This window comes from Sphaerodactylus townsendi, linkage group LG01 (genome assembly GCF_021028975.2).
Source record: "Sphaerodactylus townsendi isolate TG3544 linkage group LG01, MPM_Stown_v2.3, whole genome shotgun sequence".
NCBI lineage: Eukaryota > Metazoa > Chordata > Lepidosauria > Squamata > Sphaerodactylidae > Sphaerodactylus > Sphaerodactylus townsendi.
Window position 1 is genome coordinate 129702613 of NC_059425.1, and position 17538 is coordinate 129720150.

The 17538-nt window shown below is 39.6% G+C and overlaps 1 protein-coding gene across 1 annotated transcript in view; it reads left to right on the forward strand.

The window, feature by feature from the left end:
* Window positions 1-259: 259 nt before the first annotated feature.
* Window positions 260-17538, forward strand: part of MMS22L (MMS22 like, DNA repair protein) — a 111131-nt gene continuing 93852 nt past the window's right edge. The window contains exons 1-7 of the mRNA XM_048494087.1: window positions 260-346; window positions 3342-3535; window positions 5617-5742; window positions 12871-12923; window positions 15426-15513; window positions 15593-15770; window positions 16067-16160. Of these exons, the coding sequence (XP_048350044.1) occupies window positions 3348-3535; window positions 5617-5742; window positions 12871-12923; window positions 15426-15513; window positions 15593-15770; window positions 16067-16160 (727 nt within the window). The 5' untranslated portion in view covers window positions 260-346; window positions 3342-3347. The remainder of the gene's footprint in view (window positions 347-3341; window positions 3536-5616; window positions 5743-12870; window positions 12924-15425; window positions 15514-15592; window positions 15771-16066; window positions 16161-17538) is intronic.

Consider the following 17538-nt stretch of genomic DNA (forward strand, 5'->3'; position numbering starts at 1 on the left):
CTCTCTCCCAGACCTAGTTTTTGAACACTGGGAAACCCACATCTTCCTAGTCAGATTATAGCAATCATGAGAAGGAACTGCCAGAATTCCACATGCGTTGCAGACCGGGTCTATTTTGCTAAAACAGGGTCTTTGTTTGCAAACTGTAAAACTGCGGGCATCCATTTTGCCTTTTTCAGTGGGGAACAATAACATAGACGGACCTTGTGCGTTAGTCTCATTCCTCCCCAGCCCGCAGAGCACCGATTGGCTGGCTCTCGAACACACGCACAGAGGCGGGAAAGACAATGGGTAGCAACTTCCTCTTTCTCTGCAGACTCTGACTGGCAACTATAGGAGCTACTAGGTGAGTTAGATTGGGGCGGGGGTTCTCTGGGCTGTGCAGTGTGCCTCTGTTAAAACACTTTTGAAAAGTGCCAACTGTGTTTCTGGAGAGGCTTTCTTGTGGGGCAGCGTGTCTTGCACGTGTGTTGAGGGGGGGGGGGAGGGAAACAGAAACGCTTGTTTCTGTGCTGGAGAAGCCTCTGTTTAAAAAAAAGAGGGGGGGGGGGTTAAAAGGGGACCTTTCCTAGAACTTCTTCCCTACAGTATGCTGCTTGGGAACAGTAAGGGTAAATTTTGGGAGCATTTCATAGCGTGTGTTTGGAAAGGGAGGGGTGGGGTCATACAGCCCCCTTTCTCTGCCCTTTTGGGAAGGAGCGGGGGGGGGGGGCTGTGTGCCAGGCTCCTATACTGGCAGCCAAGCTCTCACTCGGATATTTTTTGGAAAAGTTTTAAGAACATGTCCTAGCCAGCAACTCTCTTGACGGAACTTTTCTACCCTGCTGAAGAAACGTTCTTGGAAGGGGGGGGGGTGTTAGTTTGGAGGACTTTAGTTTGGAGGGGGACTGCCTGATATTTTAAACAGGCTGTCTCTGGCTGGAGGTACTGTGTTAGGGGGTGGGGGTGTTTTGAGAGAGAGAGAGAGAGTAGGTCGCACTGAAAGTTTGACTGCAGGCTGGGTTGATGAGATAGAAAAAATGCTTTAAACTTCACTCTCATGGGGATCTGTATAAAACTCGACATGCCTAGAGTGAGCTGTTTGGGAACAGGGTTAATTTTTAAGGCATGCTGGGAGAATTGGGGGGGGGGAGTGAGTTTGGAAACGGGAGCATGTGTTTGGGAAAGAAAGAAGAGAGGGGCCATGGGGCATTCTTTTTGGAAGGACAAATCATTTCTGCCTGTGTTTGTGAGAGATAGGGGTTTTCCCACTTCTGCCTGACAACCCCCCTTTTATAAAAAAGTGCCTGTTTGCACTCTTGAAGTGGGGGTGTGGCATTTTTGTGTTTGTTTAGTTTTAAGATATTGTTTGAACTCCAGGCTCTCTGGGGGTGGGGGGGTGTACTTTGAACGGCTCTAATCAGATGTGATTAGGCATTCTTCTAGCTCTGAGGAATCTGTTTTTCCTCTGGGCTGGCACCATTATCCCCTGGAAAGGGGTGTGAGGTGGGAAAGTGCCTGTAGTTTGAATTGTGAGTGGGGTCTTGGCTGCCTCTCATTTTTACAACCTCAAAAGTTTGTTACAGTTGGATTTTACTGTGGTTTTTAAAAAAAACAACTCTGGAAAGGTTGGGAAGGAAACATGCCTTTTTGTCTAATAGCATGGTTTAAATGGGAATTTTTACTACAGGTTTTTTCCTTTTTAAAAAAAGGCTTTTCTCCTCCTGCCTGTCTGGATTTTTTAACTTTATTTTTAACTATTCTGGATGAAAATTGTGGGAGCTTTTATGGGGAGAACACCTTTCTAGGCTGTGTGAGCTAAGCTATGATGGGGATTTTTGGAACAGTTTGTATTTAATTGTGTCTTTTTTGGAATAACAGGGGAAATTCTGGCAGCCTTGTGCTCTTCCTGAATGGAGGTGGGGGTGGGCTGCATGCCAGTCTCCTGCCAGGGAAGGTTGTTGAATACATTTTATAATTTTCTTTTTCCAAAGCTTACTGAGAGGCTGGGGAAATGCTGTCTAGAGAGGGTTGATTTGAACCCTACTGCTTAGGAATGAGGTGGGGAGAAGGAAATAGATTCCTGGTCGTGGAGATATAGGGTATGAATGAGTGAATATAGTTTTGCATGTTTTTTAGCTCTGTGATTCTTGCTAAATGCCTATATTGGCTGCAAAGCTCTCACTAGCAGCATGAATACACTTTTTATTTTATTTTAAAAAATAAAATATTTCTATTACTTTATTATTTATTTTATTTAAAAAAATTTTTAATTCAAAGATTACCGAGGGGGTGGAGTGGGAAAAACCTAACCTCTGCTCATTCAACTGGTGGGGAGTGGGAAGCATTCCAAACAGTTGCTGACTGGCCTGATAACAGTCAAACACCAAACATAGCCCCAAATCAGTCCCACCAAAATACAATTTATATTATTTTGAAATACATGCCCCCAAATCATGCCACATGTATCCCCAACACAAGCACTGCCTAACATGGAAACAGACCTATAGCCTTGCCTAAAAACAGCATAGCAACCTATACACACACCCTCAACAGGAAGACCCTCCTAACCCCAGGAAGTCCCACCTACCGACCAATCGGAGCGTGCCGCTTCCTAAACAGGAAGTCTTGCCACGGGGGTGCCACGTCACCAAAACCACGCCCTAAAAACTGTCAAATTGTGTTGAAAATGATATCTATGTCCTTTTACTACTATAGGAGACTACTGTAGAAAGAACTCAATTTGAGTCGAATAGCACCTTAGAATCCAACAAGATTATTGAATGCAAACTCCCTTTGTTACCCCAAAACTCCTGTTGGTTTCTGAGATGCTACTAGACTCAGATCTAGGTCCTCTGCTTCATACCAGTGAGACTACCCCCACCCTGGAACTACTGTAAAAAGAGAATTCAGATATAGTAGAGGGATGCCTGGTGCTGTCTATAACCTGTTGGCCTCAGTAATAGAAGTATGCCATTGTTTACTGTTAAGAGTTCTTTGTAAAATAAAATTGTTATTTATGGTGCTTCACAAACTTTTCAGTCTTTTGAAGTAGGTGATAAAAATTTTTCTGGGATTTTTTTTCTTTTATGGTGTTGAGCCTCATTTTCAGTTTTTATCCCTGTTAAAAATATTTCCTAAGGCTGTTGCTAATCTGACTTCCTTGCAGAGAAGCTGATCATTAAAATTAATGAGTTAAAAGTTTTACTGGTTTGTGATACTTTATGCTTTGGGGCACTGAGCAGGTTTGAAAATTTATGGTAGTTAAGGGTATGACTGAACATGGTTCAGAGGATGGATCTGGATCAATTTTGTATAAGTAAAATGCAGTCTTGACTAAATTAACACATATGTTGTTTCAGAAACACATGCAAATTATGGACAATGACTTCAGTGCCCCCCTGGGGCCTTTGTTAGTCACAGAGAGCATAGAGATGGCTATGGAAGTAGAAATGGAGTGCTCCAGATTCTGCGGCTTCTCCTGTACATCTGACATCAGAACTGGAAAGAGAAGTTTTTCTACTGATTCATATTTAGCAAGTGGGTCTCTTAAGAGGTAAGAAAAACTTCAACAGTCAGCCTTGGGACTTTTATCTTGAAAATACTGTTGGACTGGCTTGACTTTGCTAAGAATATTTCAGTGGCATAATTATTTTGAGGAGTAGAAAAATCCCCTGTGTGTGAGTGTATTCAGGATTGAGGGTTTGGAATGTTTAATTAGTTTCTTCTAACAGCTGCTGTGTGCCACAGGGATCCCATTAGTCTCTTCAACTTTTGTCTGAACAGAAGATTCTCAGGCCTAATTCATAGACTGGTTTAGATGTCTCTTTAAAAAACTTTTCCCTCTCTGAATGGACTCTGGGTTGGAATGGTAACATATGCACTTGCTGATTTCAACCCAAGTACAAGTAACCCAGAGGGCTTGTAGTGCTGGTGCTGCAGACAACCATGAGATCTGGGTGATCTTAGTTATTGGTGCATGCATGTATTAACCACTGCACTGTGAAGCCCTGCTTTAGAGAACACGCTTTTCTTTAGCACCCGCATTATACTGGTAACATGTGAATTGAACCTTGGGGCCTCAATAGGTACTTGCACATGTAATGTATTATCAGAGAGTCATACATTTCCTCCCAGTGTGAATTTTCACATTATTTTTCCACTGGTTAAGAGCTTTCTGTTAACCAGGAACTTTAGCTGGATCCAGCAGCAAATCTTTCATATCATAGCCCATGGTTAAGTTAGCAACAGCATTAAACTGTGCTGAAGTATATAGGACAGGAGTCTGCAACCTGCAGCTCTCCAGATGTTCATGCACTACAAATCCCATCAGCCCCTGCCAGCATGGCCAATTGGCCATGCTGGCAGGGGCTGATGGGAATTGTAGTGCATGAACATCTGGAGAGCCGCAGGTTGCAGACCCCTAATATGAGAAACAAAGATGTCCTGGGTTACCTGGTGAACTCATGGGAAATTCAAGATTTAAATGCCAGTCTCTTCCGTCCTGAATGAATACTGCATTACATTGGTTCAGTATTTAAAAAAAAATCATTAAGCTGCTCAAGAGTGAAGCGTTCTGTTAGAGAGTGCATTAAAATACAGGAGATAGCATTTTGAGGTACATGACTGACTCTTAAATATTCCTATATGATCCATCATTGTAAGATTCTTAGATCAACGGTACCACTGCTGGGATGCAGAAGTAGTTCAGGTCGGATGCAGTATTTTTGTACCACTGATGGGATGCAGAAGTAGTTCAAATAGGATGTAGTATTTTCATATAATTTACTAAGAATTCACTCTCCTTTAATCCACTTTTTCTTTTTAATTTTATTTAATTTATACCCTGCCCTTTCCCAACCACTTTGTGCTCAGGGTGGCTTCCAACAATAATACATTACAATATAAATATATATAACTTTAAAACTGTAAATTTAAAAAACTGTAACTTTAAAAAATCCACAATTTAAAATGAAACATACTTATTTAGCTGAAAAGATGACATTTTAAATTATATACCTATTATATATAATATAGGAATAATTTTCAGCGGTGGTCGAGTTCATAATGACCAGCCCCTATCCACCTGTAAGTATGACTTCTATCTCCTGCTGACCCTACTTGACTTGGATTCTAACCTGTGACCTTTTGTTACACAAGTTGTAACCATGGACATAATGCTATTTGTCTTAGTCCCCTGTTCCCCCTGCCCATTCACAAGTGTCTTTGATGTGCTGCTTCCGGTCAGTCTACCTGCCAGGGATTATCCATTGTGCTTCTGCAATTTTTGTATCCTTAAAACTTAATAGTAAGTGATACATATAATAACAGAATATCTGAAAAAGTTTAAATACCCTTCTTGGAAAAAAGTGGATTTTCAGTTAGTTTCTATTGTGATGGGACCCAGATTTTTTGATAGAGTGAGTGTTGGGATGTAAGATACAAAAGCTGGAGAATTTCACTTTAAATTATTTTAAAACCCAAGGTGCATGTGTGTATGAAAATGGAGCAAGTCAGTGACTGACCATCACATGAAAACACATGTGTAAAATTATGTGTTTGGTTTTGTGTGTGTAACCCTTTCAATATAATGTGCATACACATTAACCTGTGTACAATGCTGGCTTTATTTTTCAGGATTTTGCTGAGGCTAGATCCTTTCCCAACTGACTATGAAGAAGATACAGTGGAATTGTTTGGATTTCAGTGGGTTACTGAGACTGCTTTAGTTGAGTCGTGTACTCTTTTGTTTGGATTATTTAGGTATGTATTTTTAAACAAATATTTTCATCTTGCTATTATATATAGGATACAGTGCTATTATATATAGGATAAGGTGTTCCTCCTTGCTATTATATATAGGATACAGTGTTCCTCCACAGCTAAGATAAATGTCCCAGTGCTTCAAGCAAATGTTCCAGTGTAAAAAATAATTTGTTATTTTTTGTGTTAATTTCTATGTAATTTCTGTGTATCATATTTGCTCGTGGCTGTTTAATATCCAGTGGGTACAGCAGTTTTGAAGTTCACTGTTTCCATTATAGCATCCCACATTGTTTTCAGTACAGTTTCAGTGTTGGGGGTTAGGGCAAATCCTGTAGGGGCAAAGGGAGTTGGGAATTTTTCAGACTTTGAGTGTCTTTGCTCATGGTCATACCTCGACTTAGCATTCTTTTGGTCAGATTGCTTATATCTTTCCGCTGTATTCACCTTTTTAACTTCCTTATTAACCTTTTTGAATACAAAACAATTTATGTTTACAATTCATTCCAAACTGAAATTGTCTTTTGCTGTATTATCAGTTGCTTGGTAGTACATTTTCATTTACTAACTATTTTTAAATCTGTTCTTATTGCAACTTCATCTACAGTATTTCTATTATATTTATGGTGTTTTAAGATAATACAATTACTACAAATATGCACTTTTGTTTCATGTAATGTACTTAAATCTATATTAACTATCCTTGCTCATAACTTTATAGTATTGTGTTTTGCTTGTGTCTGTCTGTTTACTGATTTTTTAAAAGCAGTGTACAACCAACATTTTGTGTTGTGTAGTAAAATGGGTTTGGAAACATTTGTTATTGTTGTGTGTTCTGTCATAATTTTTAACATGTTGTTGACTGTTAAGTACAGGCAGTAAAATTACATGTGTCAGGTCTTGAAATATACCTGCTTCTCCCTTGGCAGTCATGTGGAGTGTGATTTTGTTGGATCCTTTTGTGTTAGACTCCTTTCATAAATTGCATTTGCAAAAAAAAAGGATATAATATTTTCTTTGAGTTGTAGCCATGACCATGGCTATCAGGCTTTTTTTTTAGTATCTGTATTACTACTAGATGAGGTTACACTTCAGAATAGTTTGACATTTGAAAATTGCATCTAGTGCAGAATGGATCTTCCTGCTTATTAACTGGCATTTCCTGTAAAAGGCACCTTACACCTGTGCTGTATGATTAGTTCTGACTGTCAGTTCAGATGAATAAAGCTGAAGATTCAAGCTATGCTGAGCCTGTTAACAAAAAGTTGCTTAACCTTTTGGTGACTACACTGTCTCTTTGTGCAGTAACTCTGTTGAATAGTTACTGAAAAATCTGCCAGTCAATGCCAAATACTCAGCAGCTTCAGTGGAATCCACTTTGAAGGTCATAATCATAGGATTGGGAAGCATGCACTGCCAATGAAACTTCTCTGTTTTAAGTGCCATCATAGCCTGGTTCCTCAAGTCCAGATATTCTGATTTTCTTATTAGGGTATAGGAGATTGGTGTGATGCCTGCTATCATTGCTTCTGCTACTCCTGTATGGCATTTTACCTGTTCTCCAGTTACCTGAATTCTGAATAGTTGCCAGTTATGTACTGAAACTTTTTAGTACACAGAACTCATTCTTGATTGGAATGAAATGGAATGGTTCCATTGGCAGTAGTAAAATTTAGGGTGCAATTGTATGAGCATTTACTTGAGAAAATATGTTGCATGGGTTTATATGCTGCCATCATGGGATTTCTCTAAAGTGAGGTATAAATCTAAAAAATAAATTCAGCTGTATTCTAGATGTCAGAGGTCTCGTCTAAGTTGCAGGAAACAAGCACTAGCAGCTTTTTTTTGGAAGTGTTTCTCACATTCTAGGAGAGTAATTTAAATTCAGTAGCACTTCAAGCATTCACAGATTCCATCATAATTTGTAGCCCATGTTACAGCCCATAAGTAGTTCTATAAAGAATATGCTTTGTTCAGGGAATAAAAATGTGAATCTTAACTTATCACATAAACCCTTGTGTTTGGTCCACAGTTCTAAAGATATGTATATGTTAAGGGCAAAAATATATGATGCAGATATTTCTATCTAAGGATGTGTCGCCAGTGACCAAGCTCAACATAATTCATACTATAGTATTCCCTGTTACTATTCATGGGTGTGAAAGCTGGACAGTGAAGAAAGCTGTCAGGAAAAAAGTTGATTTGTTTGAAATGTGGTGTTAGAGGAGAGTTTGTACAAAAAAGTACAAATAAGTGGGTTCTAGATCAAATCGAGCCTAAACTTCCTCTGGAATCTAAAATGACTAAATTGAGGCTATTGTACTTTATGAGAAGACAAGAGTCACTGCAGAAGACAATAATGTTAGGAACATTGAAGGCAGCAGGAAGAGAGGAAGATCCAACACGAAATAGACTGACCCTCAGTTTACAAGATCTGAGCAAGGCTGTTAACAGTAGGCTATTTAGGAAGTCATTAATTCATAGGGTTGCCATAAACTGAAAGTTTGATGGCACTTAAGACATACAGACACTCACAAACTCTGCAGGATGTAACTGTTCACACAACAAACAAAATTCATCAAGCTATTGAATGCTCATCTCTCTTTCTTGTTTTGACCATCAGTGTTTACCAGGGAGATGTCTCCACTGACTTCAGTTAGGAGAGTAGGTTTCCCAGCTCATTTTCTAGGAGTGTTCTTGTGCCCTGTAACGTGGCTGACTTGGCAGAATTTTGGAAATGATGGATGTATAATATGTCAAGAGATCCTCTGTGTCTATACTGCCTATTCTTGTTTTGTAAATTTAAATCATCAGCCACTCGAATGCTCAAAATGTTATTTTTAAAAAGGGGACCACCTAAGCACATGTAGAATACATCAAATTTCTAGTAAGTGTGAAAAGAACTCAGAGCACCTGAGATATGTTAAAGGTACATGATAATAAAGAAATAAAATATCTAGAAATGTTGGAACCCTGTGTTTTGGAAAAAGTTTAAATATTTATTTTGTGCATTTAACCACCTAAAATCCAGCATTTATAACTGGGTTAGTATGTAAAACATACGGACATTTTATATATACATGTATGCATTATATATAAAATGTTAAAGTATTAATGCCTTAGAGTACTATGCTATGGAGAGCTGCTCCCGACTGTCAGCAAATCTAAGATTCCAGTGGTGTCAGTTTGGGGCTTTGTGGCCTTATTTGGCTTGTGTGGACTATTTATTAATATTAATCATAATCATAATCAATCTTATAGACCGCCCAACCCCCGAAGGGCTCTGGGCGGTGAACAACATAAAATAACAATTACATAATGGACTGTAAATAATTTAAGTTAAAATGCAGCAATTAATAAATGACTAACAACAGTGCCCGCAACAATTCCTGTTAGACTCTCCCAGAAGGGGAGAAAAAGGAGTGGGCCCATAGATGGTAATGGGCCGAAAATATAGGAGGGGGCGGGGGCACTCATATCAGCGTCTGGACACTCCAAAGGCCCGGCGGAACAACTCCGTCTTGCAGGCCCTGCGGAACTCACCAAGATCCCGCAGAGCCCGGACAGCTGGAGGAAGAGTGTTCCACCAGGCAGAGAGCCAGAGAGCTGTAAAGAGTCCTGGCCAGCGTGGAGGCCAGCCTTGCATCCCATTGAGGGGCCAGGGACTACCAGCAAAATTGGCCTCTGCTGTGAGCATGCCCAGAGGCCCCACAAAGTAAAGACTTATATCAGAGGGTAATGGCCATCGGTCCCGAAGGTATAGAGGTCCCAGGCGGTGTATAAGGACCCCTTAAAGGTAAGTACCCATACCTTGAAGATGATCCGGAATTCAACCGGGAGCCAATGCAGGCGACGCAGTATTGGTTGAGTATGGTCACGGAAGGCGCCCCCCGTGAGCAGCCGGGCCGCCGCATTTTGGACCAGTTGTAACCTCCGGATCAACCGCAAGGGTAGGCCCGTGTAGAGCGAGTTACAATAGTCCAGCCTGGAGGTGACCGTTGCATGGTCAGGTTCAGATGGTCTGGGAAATCAGTATTTATAGTTTAGAGATAATGTAATAAAACTTTTAAACTACAGATAGTATAACATTAACAAATTGAATTCCTGTGTACTGTTACTGGCCTAACAGGGGTAAGGGCTTTATTAAAGGGAATCTCCACCAGCTGCTAAGAGTGTAACAGCACACATATGGTTTTAAAAGTAGCAAAGGAGAATGAGCACTCAGGTTGGCAGCAAGAGGGGCCAAGAGGAGATCTTTTAGACCAGGGGTAGGGAACCTGCGGCTCTCCAGATGTTCAGGAACTACAATTCCCATCAGCCTCTGACAGCATGGCCAATTGGTTCCCTACCCCTGTTTTAGACTGTATAATACGGGGAAGGAATTCTGGCAATGAATATTCCACAGAGTAATGCAAGAGTCCAAATTGAGTTTTAAATGTTTATATAAATTTGGTTCAAAATGCATACATACAGTAAGGCACAAGAGCACATACACACACGTTTCTAGTATATAGAAAGGTTTGAAAGGTAGGTGGGAAGATAGAGGGGGAATGGGAATTTGTAGGGTAATACGTTACCTAAATTCAGCTGAAGAAGATCTTGTAGAAGGCAGGAATTCAGATGACCAGCATCTGAATCTAGGCGAAGGGCGAATTCGTGTCTCACACCAAGACCAAGGGAGGTTCAAGTTAGCAATGAGCACTGGAGTTGGGGTGCACAATACTTTTATACCCTTTTGCCCAGGTAGGGGCGGGAACAAGTGAGTTTTAAGTTTCATTTTTCTAAATTCTTTGGAATTTCCCATGCTGGGCTGAGCCAATTAGCATCTCTTCTATTGTTCTAAACCCCGGGACAATGGGAGTCAATTGCTCTTAGATTATATCAGTGATACCATGAATGGTTTATGCAGAGATACTTCTTACAGTCTCTGCCTTCAGTATTCAGATTTGAATGAGGCTTGATTGATTCAGGATGGGATCTTGTTAGGGAGATCATATCTAGAGGTTGGGGAAATGCAAGGAAGCAACCATCTGTTGCTAGAAGAAATAGTGAAAATGCAGCAACTGATGCTGAAGTGGCTTTCCATATTCTTTGTCTTAACAGTATCTTTGCAAAGTGTGGTAATCAAGATCATGCCCACAAACAAAATGAGACCTCCAGGTTATGCAGGAGTAACTCATCCATTGATTTAATCTTGCAAACAGACCTTTTGCCTGGGGCCTGCTTTCAGCTTGGACACTCTGCTAACCACACAAAAATATGAGAGGTGGCTTCTGCCTATGTAGTTTAACAGGAAAATATTATGAAATAATATATATTGCGGTGTCAAGGGCAAGGCTAACAGTACCCAGCTGCAAGGCAAGCAGCTCTCCCCAATTAAGTCACAAAGGCCTCTGAATACTGTAATCAGGTAGTAGATTCTCTAGAGCAGGGGTCTGCAACCTGCGGCTCTACAGATGTTCATGGACTACAATTCCCATCAGCCCCTGCCAGCATTGCTGATTGGCTGATGGGAATTGTAGTTCATGATGGGAATTGAGGTCCATGAACATCTGGAGAGCCGCAGGTTGCAGACCCCTACTCTAGAGCAAGCTGCTCGAAAAGAATGTTGTTTCAAATGACTTCATAAATTACTGCCTAACAATTCGTAGAGCTTCATAACTGCATAATAATTCGTAATTTGTATGAAATAATCTTTCCAATCTAGAAGAAAGTTATCCCCTACTCTGAAATTTCTCTCCATCATTTTGGTCACTTGATCCACCTAATTGGTTTTGTGTTTGTATGTTTATACTTTTGTATTCTACTGACAAATATTGGCAAATAAGTTTAAAATGTTATTTTAAAGTTTAAATATTGTAATGTCTGAGGTTCAGCACCTGGTGGACCCCGTTTGGGTTGGAGGGCAGCATAGAAGTGTTTTAAGTACATAAAAGTTGTGTATCAGCATGCCTTATAGCCATTTTAGCATTGGCAAAGATGGACAGAGGTAGAAGTTGGCTTCCTTATGATGTGACAGTTGGGCAGAATGCTGACTGCTCATTTTCTTAGCTTTCCAAATCTACAAGACTCAGTTTTCTTCCAATGAAACTAAGAATTTGGGTCAGCTAATGTCCATAACTTTTACGGGGTGTGACATACCTAGACACTTTCCAACCCCAAACTCTTTGATCAGTATGGTCACTCTAGTTAGAAGGCTTTCATTTGAAGGATAAATTGAAGATTGAGGGATAAGTTGAAGGCTATTGTGATTAATTAAGCAAATTAATTACTATAGCTAGAAAAGAATTGTGATTAAGAAAGTGCCTTGCTGAGATGCTGGACAGTTAAACCTGTGGGCTAATGATTTGTAAGAATGTGTGATTTAATCCCTATTGCTAGTGGCTTTGCAATTTAAGGGAACAGCAGATTGGAAAAGAAAAGTAGTACTTCAGCTTCATCCTTCATATTGTTGCACTCTAACAGCATAGGCTTTCTGATTCCTTTCAAAATTAATCTTTTTTCCTATTTATGAAATCCACATGTGTATTACTACAGTTTCCCACCCTTTTCTTGTCCCATTTTCAGGTCTGAGGATAAATTATTCTTATAAATGATGTCCCTTTATTCTTTTCTTCTTCACTAAAGTCATGCTAAACTGAGTAATATGGCAGGCTCCACTCAGAGAACTTCATGGGTGACCAGCAGTTTCAATTCCAAACTCAAATAGCATTCTTCTGGCTCATATCTGAAGGCCAAATACTGTCTTGTCCTTTAGTGCTACAGTTTAGTTGGAACCTGTAGAATTTGATGAGTATGCTAATTCATTTATGGAAATGTCCTTGATTCTTCCTGTCTTTTACACACTGTTGCTTTGAGTTGTTTAGATTTTTTCAGGATGCAGCAGCTGTCTCTTTATTTTGATGGGGAAAATGTGTTTTGGCACAAATGGTGGGATCTAAAATAAACTTCCCTGCCTTCCTGTTCCCACTGATCTCCATAAATGCTACTCATAGGAGATAGTATACCTTGAGGAATGTCATGAGAGGTCACAGCAACATTAGGGAGGGAGAACTGAAAACTGTGAACTTTGTTCAAGCAAAGTTTTGTTGATGCCTATTAATTTTCAACAGCGTATCTCTTCCTTAGGCAACAAATACATAAGTTGGAGAACCTCATTCAGCCAAGTTCAGCTGGCTTTGGTAAGCGTATTTTTTATTGAGCTCTTTTATGTACATGTCCTACCTTTCAGTAGGTTAAATCCAGAGAACTGCGAACTGAAACAGATCCTTCCTGAACATCTGCAACCAATGAAGCTGCTTTTCAGGCTCAGGGAGTCCCAGGAACAGCATGCAGAGCGGGGTACTGCAGCCTGACTAGAATATTTTGGGTACTACTTTGCATAAGCAGAACAATTTAGGATGCAGCCCAGAGCCATTATTTATTTATTTGTTTATTGAATTTATATGCTGCTCCTCACCCCTTGCGTGCTCTGAGCAGCTTCCAACATAATCAATACAATAAAATTTAATCAATTAAAATATAAAACATTTAAAACAATCTACAAATAAGCCCAGATGGCAGCAAATAAATCAAAATAAAATTCAGTATCACCCAGATGGAATGAGATGGAAATAGGGCTGGGGTGGGGGAGGCCAGATGGAACAACCATAGTTGTCTCAACCGTATGCCTGGTGGAGCAGCTCTGTTTTGAAGGCCTTACAGAACTGTAATAGATCCTGTAGGGCCTGAGTTTCATTGGATCAAGTGTTTTCCCCAGATTAGGGAGATTGAGAAAGCCCTGGCCTGGTGGAGGCCAACCGAATCTCTCTAGGGCCAGGGATTTTCAGTAGATACCTAATTTGCTGAGTGAGCTCCGGGGGACATACCAGGACAGGCCCCAGACCATTTAGGGCTTTGTATGTCAGTGCTAGAGCCTTAAATGTGATTCAGTACTCCATCTTGAGCCAGTGCAGCTTGCAGAACACTGGTTGAATATGGGCTCACCATGAGGTCCTGTAGGGAGCTTTGATTGGCACGGAAAGGAAGGAAATTTGAAAACTATCTTGCCATCCAAATCGTTCCATAGCCAAAAGAGGCTCGGAGAGTGGCATTCCCAGGTTGAAATACCTCTGGAAGCTGACTAAAGTTAGTTCTATTCCTGGGAATGTCCTAGTTTGGTCTCCTCCCCCATCCCTGGTGTCTGCTTGGGCACCAGGGTAGCTCCATGGTGACGCCCACTTCTGGGTTTGACCAGAAGCTGTGGGTGTTCAGATGATGGTGCATTTGCTCTCTCTGTTGGCATGGGTGCGTTTACGCTTGTGTGTGCGGGAACATGTTGGTGCAGCCCTCCACCACTCCAAAATTACGCTCCCTTCCTCATCTGGATTGTGCCATAAGTCTCTGCTCTTCTGTAAACTTAGTTCTATCAATAGAACATCTTGACTTTTATATAAACATATAATACAGTAGAACCTCGGTTTTCATTGCCTTCGGTTTTCATCAATTTCGGTTTTCATCAATTTTTTCAGTGAAAAATTTGTCTCGGTTTTCATCAATTTGCCTCGGTTTTCATCGATTTGCAGTAAGGTGCAGGAGTTTGTGGAGAAAAATCACCCGGACAAAGCTGTTGCAGGCCGTGTCTGCAACTTGTTTAATGACAATGTCTTGACCCATTTCAGACAAATCTTAAAGAGGCGTCAAAAACAGACCTCTTTGGACAGCTTTCATGTGTGACATTGGTCCACTGACTCTGAAGCTGGTCCTAGTGCTATTGTTTGTTACTGTTTTCAGCATTAAACACTATGTTTATTCACCAAAAAAAATTTGGTTTTGGTATGGTTTTTGGAGTGCCTAGAACGGATTAATTGGATTTACATTGATTCCTATGGAAAAGTTTGCCTCGGTTTTCATCGGTTTCGGTTTTCATCGATTCTTTTCAAACGAATTACCAACGAAAACCGAGGTTCCACTGTAAATCTAATATATTTGTTGTACTGACACATCAGTTTAAACACTGTCTCCTTATAATTTCAATATCATTTTCTTTTCTTTTTCATTTCTCAATTTGTATGCTAACTATTTTCCTGGTTTATTAGCAAATCAAAATTCTTTTGCTTTGAATAGAACCCTACTAGTGGTGGGATAGCTCCTACTCATGGATTGAAGCTGGATCAGGGATTTTGAATTTAAACTGAGGTTTTATATTGTTGGTCCCATGTTCTAACTGACATTACCTGCTGGGTCTCTGTTTAAGAAACTGTCCATATAGTGTCATGCAGCTTTTATGCAATTCAGTGTGGTGTTGCTTTCATTTTATGTAGCCAGCTGTTTGGATTGAATGACTTTTTTCCCCTCTAGCATGACAGGTCTTTGATTTTTTACAAAAATTGATATGCTTGGGGAGAAGTGAGGTGAGCCAATGTATGAACAACTTGTTGTACAGAGGGTTTTGAAATTACCTCAGTGTGAATGAGTGCACAAGCTTTTAGTTGTTTGGGTTGGTACTAGGTCCATAATTCTGCCTGTATTTTATTTCCTCTGGAACAGTAACAGGTTTCAGTGTTCATGTACTATTAGAAAGTAGTCCTGATTTTTTGTTCATTTCCTTCATTACATGATATGTCCCTTCAAGTGTGTATGTGTCCATCCATTTCAGTGCAGCACAGCTGGATTCACATCCTACCTTTGTCCATTTCTTTCAGGTCAGGCGTCAAACCTTCACTGGGAGGCCCATAATATCAGACAGCAATGTATTAAATTCCTACAGTATGTAAAAGTTTTCATCTTCAGGTGAGATGTCAAACACAGTTCTTGTTAAACTTTGTACGTTTATTGCTATAAGATATTTCACATTGATGTACTCCTTCAGGTATCTGGAACCACTCAAGACAGAAGATGATGAGCTGTTGCATTCATTTGAGAAACAAGAAATTCAGCTCGCTTCCTTGCTTGTGGAGGAGCTCCATTCTTTGACTCTGTACATTGGACGCCTATATGAACTTCCTAGTTCTATCCTGGGAGAGTTTTCCATTCAGTCTCAAGCAAAGGTTTTGACTGTTCTTATTTTCTTTTTGGAGAATGGATGCATATACATGTTAGCATATAATTATTGAAGTCAGAAAAGTGATGTATGTTATAAGGAAGAACCTTATAGGTGAATTATTCTAGTTGGTTCTGTCTTACCAGATCCCCTCAAAAGTGATTTGTGGTATTGTGTCAATAACAGATACCAATAATATTTCCTTGGCTAAGAACTGATGTAAACATATGTGCATATAGTTTAATACAAACAATATTATCACATCATTTTTGAATGTTATGTAATTTTTTGTGTTCATTGTAGTTATTTACCCCCTCTTGGCATTTACTACATCTCCACCTAGACATTCGCTGGTCAGTGCTGGAAATTCTTCATATTCTGGGTGAAAAGCTGCCAAGTGAGTCTATTAGATTTTTTTTCTTCATTAGTGTTTGGAATTTCTTATGTGTGTTGTCTTTGAGTGGTTCACAAAATCTCTTTGGTTCAAAGTGCTTGAAGAAAGAATGACAAGTGTAGTACAAATCTGTTGTTTTCTGTTTCACCCCAAAGCAAGCTTCATAACACATTATTCTTGGGATCTTTTTTACCAGGCAATTTATTTTTACCAGGCACCTGGTGATAGTTTGACAAATCAGCATATATTCTGGTGGGTTGGTTGTTTCCATGTAGGACAGACAGAAAAGTTCAGTCACAGCCAAACCTAGGTTTGTTTGGTTTTAAATGGAGGTTTATCCACCCCGCTCCAACTTACTTGGTGAAAGTTTTAGGATTTTAGTATATGTTATTTATTTTTAGTTTTTTTCACTTCTTTGAAGATAAAAAGGTACCAATGTTGTTACTTTGTTATTTATTTATCACTGGGAAAAATGAGGAAGGGGAAAGACACAAGAGAAATGAAACAATTTGTGAAAGTATTAAAAACGTGTATATTTTCAAACAGAAATAGGTTTTTTAAAAAGAGAAATGATACATGGATACTGTTGAGCAGCCCCTAAATTAAAAACAAATGGGAATGCATTTGGAGAAATCTACTTCTAGGCAGCTAAGCAAATAAATAAAAAATAGCTGAAATACGAAAAGATGATTTCCCTCCTAGTGTTACAAATGTGTTTGTAAATTGTGGGAGCCAGCTATAATTTTTAAAACTGGAGGTTGAGGTGCTCCTCTACCACATCTTTCTGTTTTTCTGTTCAGTTCATCCTTCAGGAAAATCCTGACTGTCATGAATTTAAGTTTGTGCAGTCGGTCGTAACAGACAACCTTCTGACTTATTTCTAGTTCTTTCGTCCATTCTTCTAGAATTTTAATCAGAGAGGAGTTGTTCATCTATTCCTATCCTGTACCATTTTAAATCAATTAATAAATCAACTCATCAATCCCTTTTTACACTAAAATCTTATTTCAAAATCAATCAAGTGGTCAAGGCATCTGTTTGCAACATATTTTAAACTAATTAACACATTCAGGGGAATTGTCCTATTGATTTCAGTAAAATTTCCCACTAGTGTACAGTCCAAGACCCTGTTTAAAATAACCAGTGACCAGTTGGCAAATCTTCACTCAGTGTTAGAACTTATAAATATATGCTACACATTTTTGACCTTGAGAAATCTTACATTAAAATGTTTCATTTCTAAAAGAGAAAATATTTCAGAAGAAAGCGTGTTGTTGTTTTTTTTGCATTTTCCTGAATGTTCTGGGGATTTTTCATCAGGAACACTTAAAAAAAAAGGAGATCCTGCACATTCACACACACATTTTTCCAGGCTTTTGTA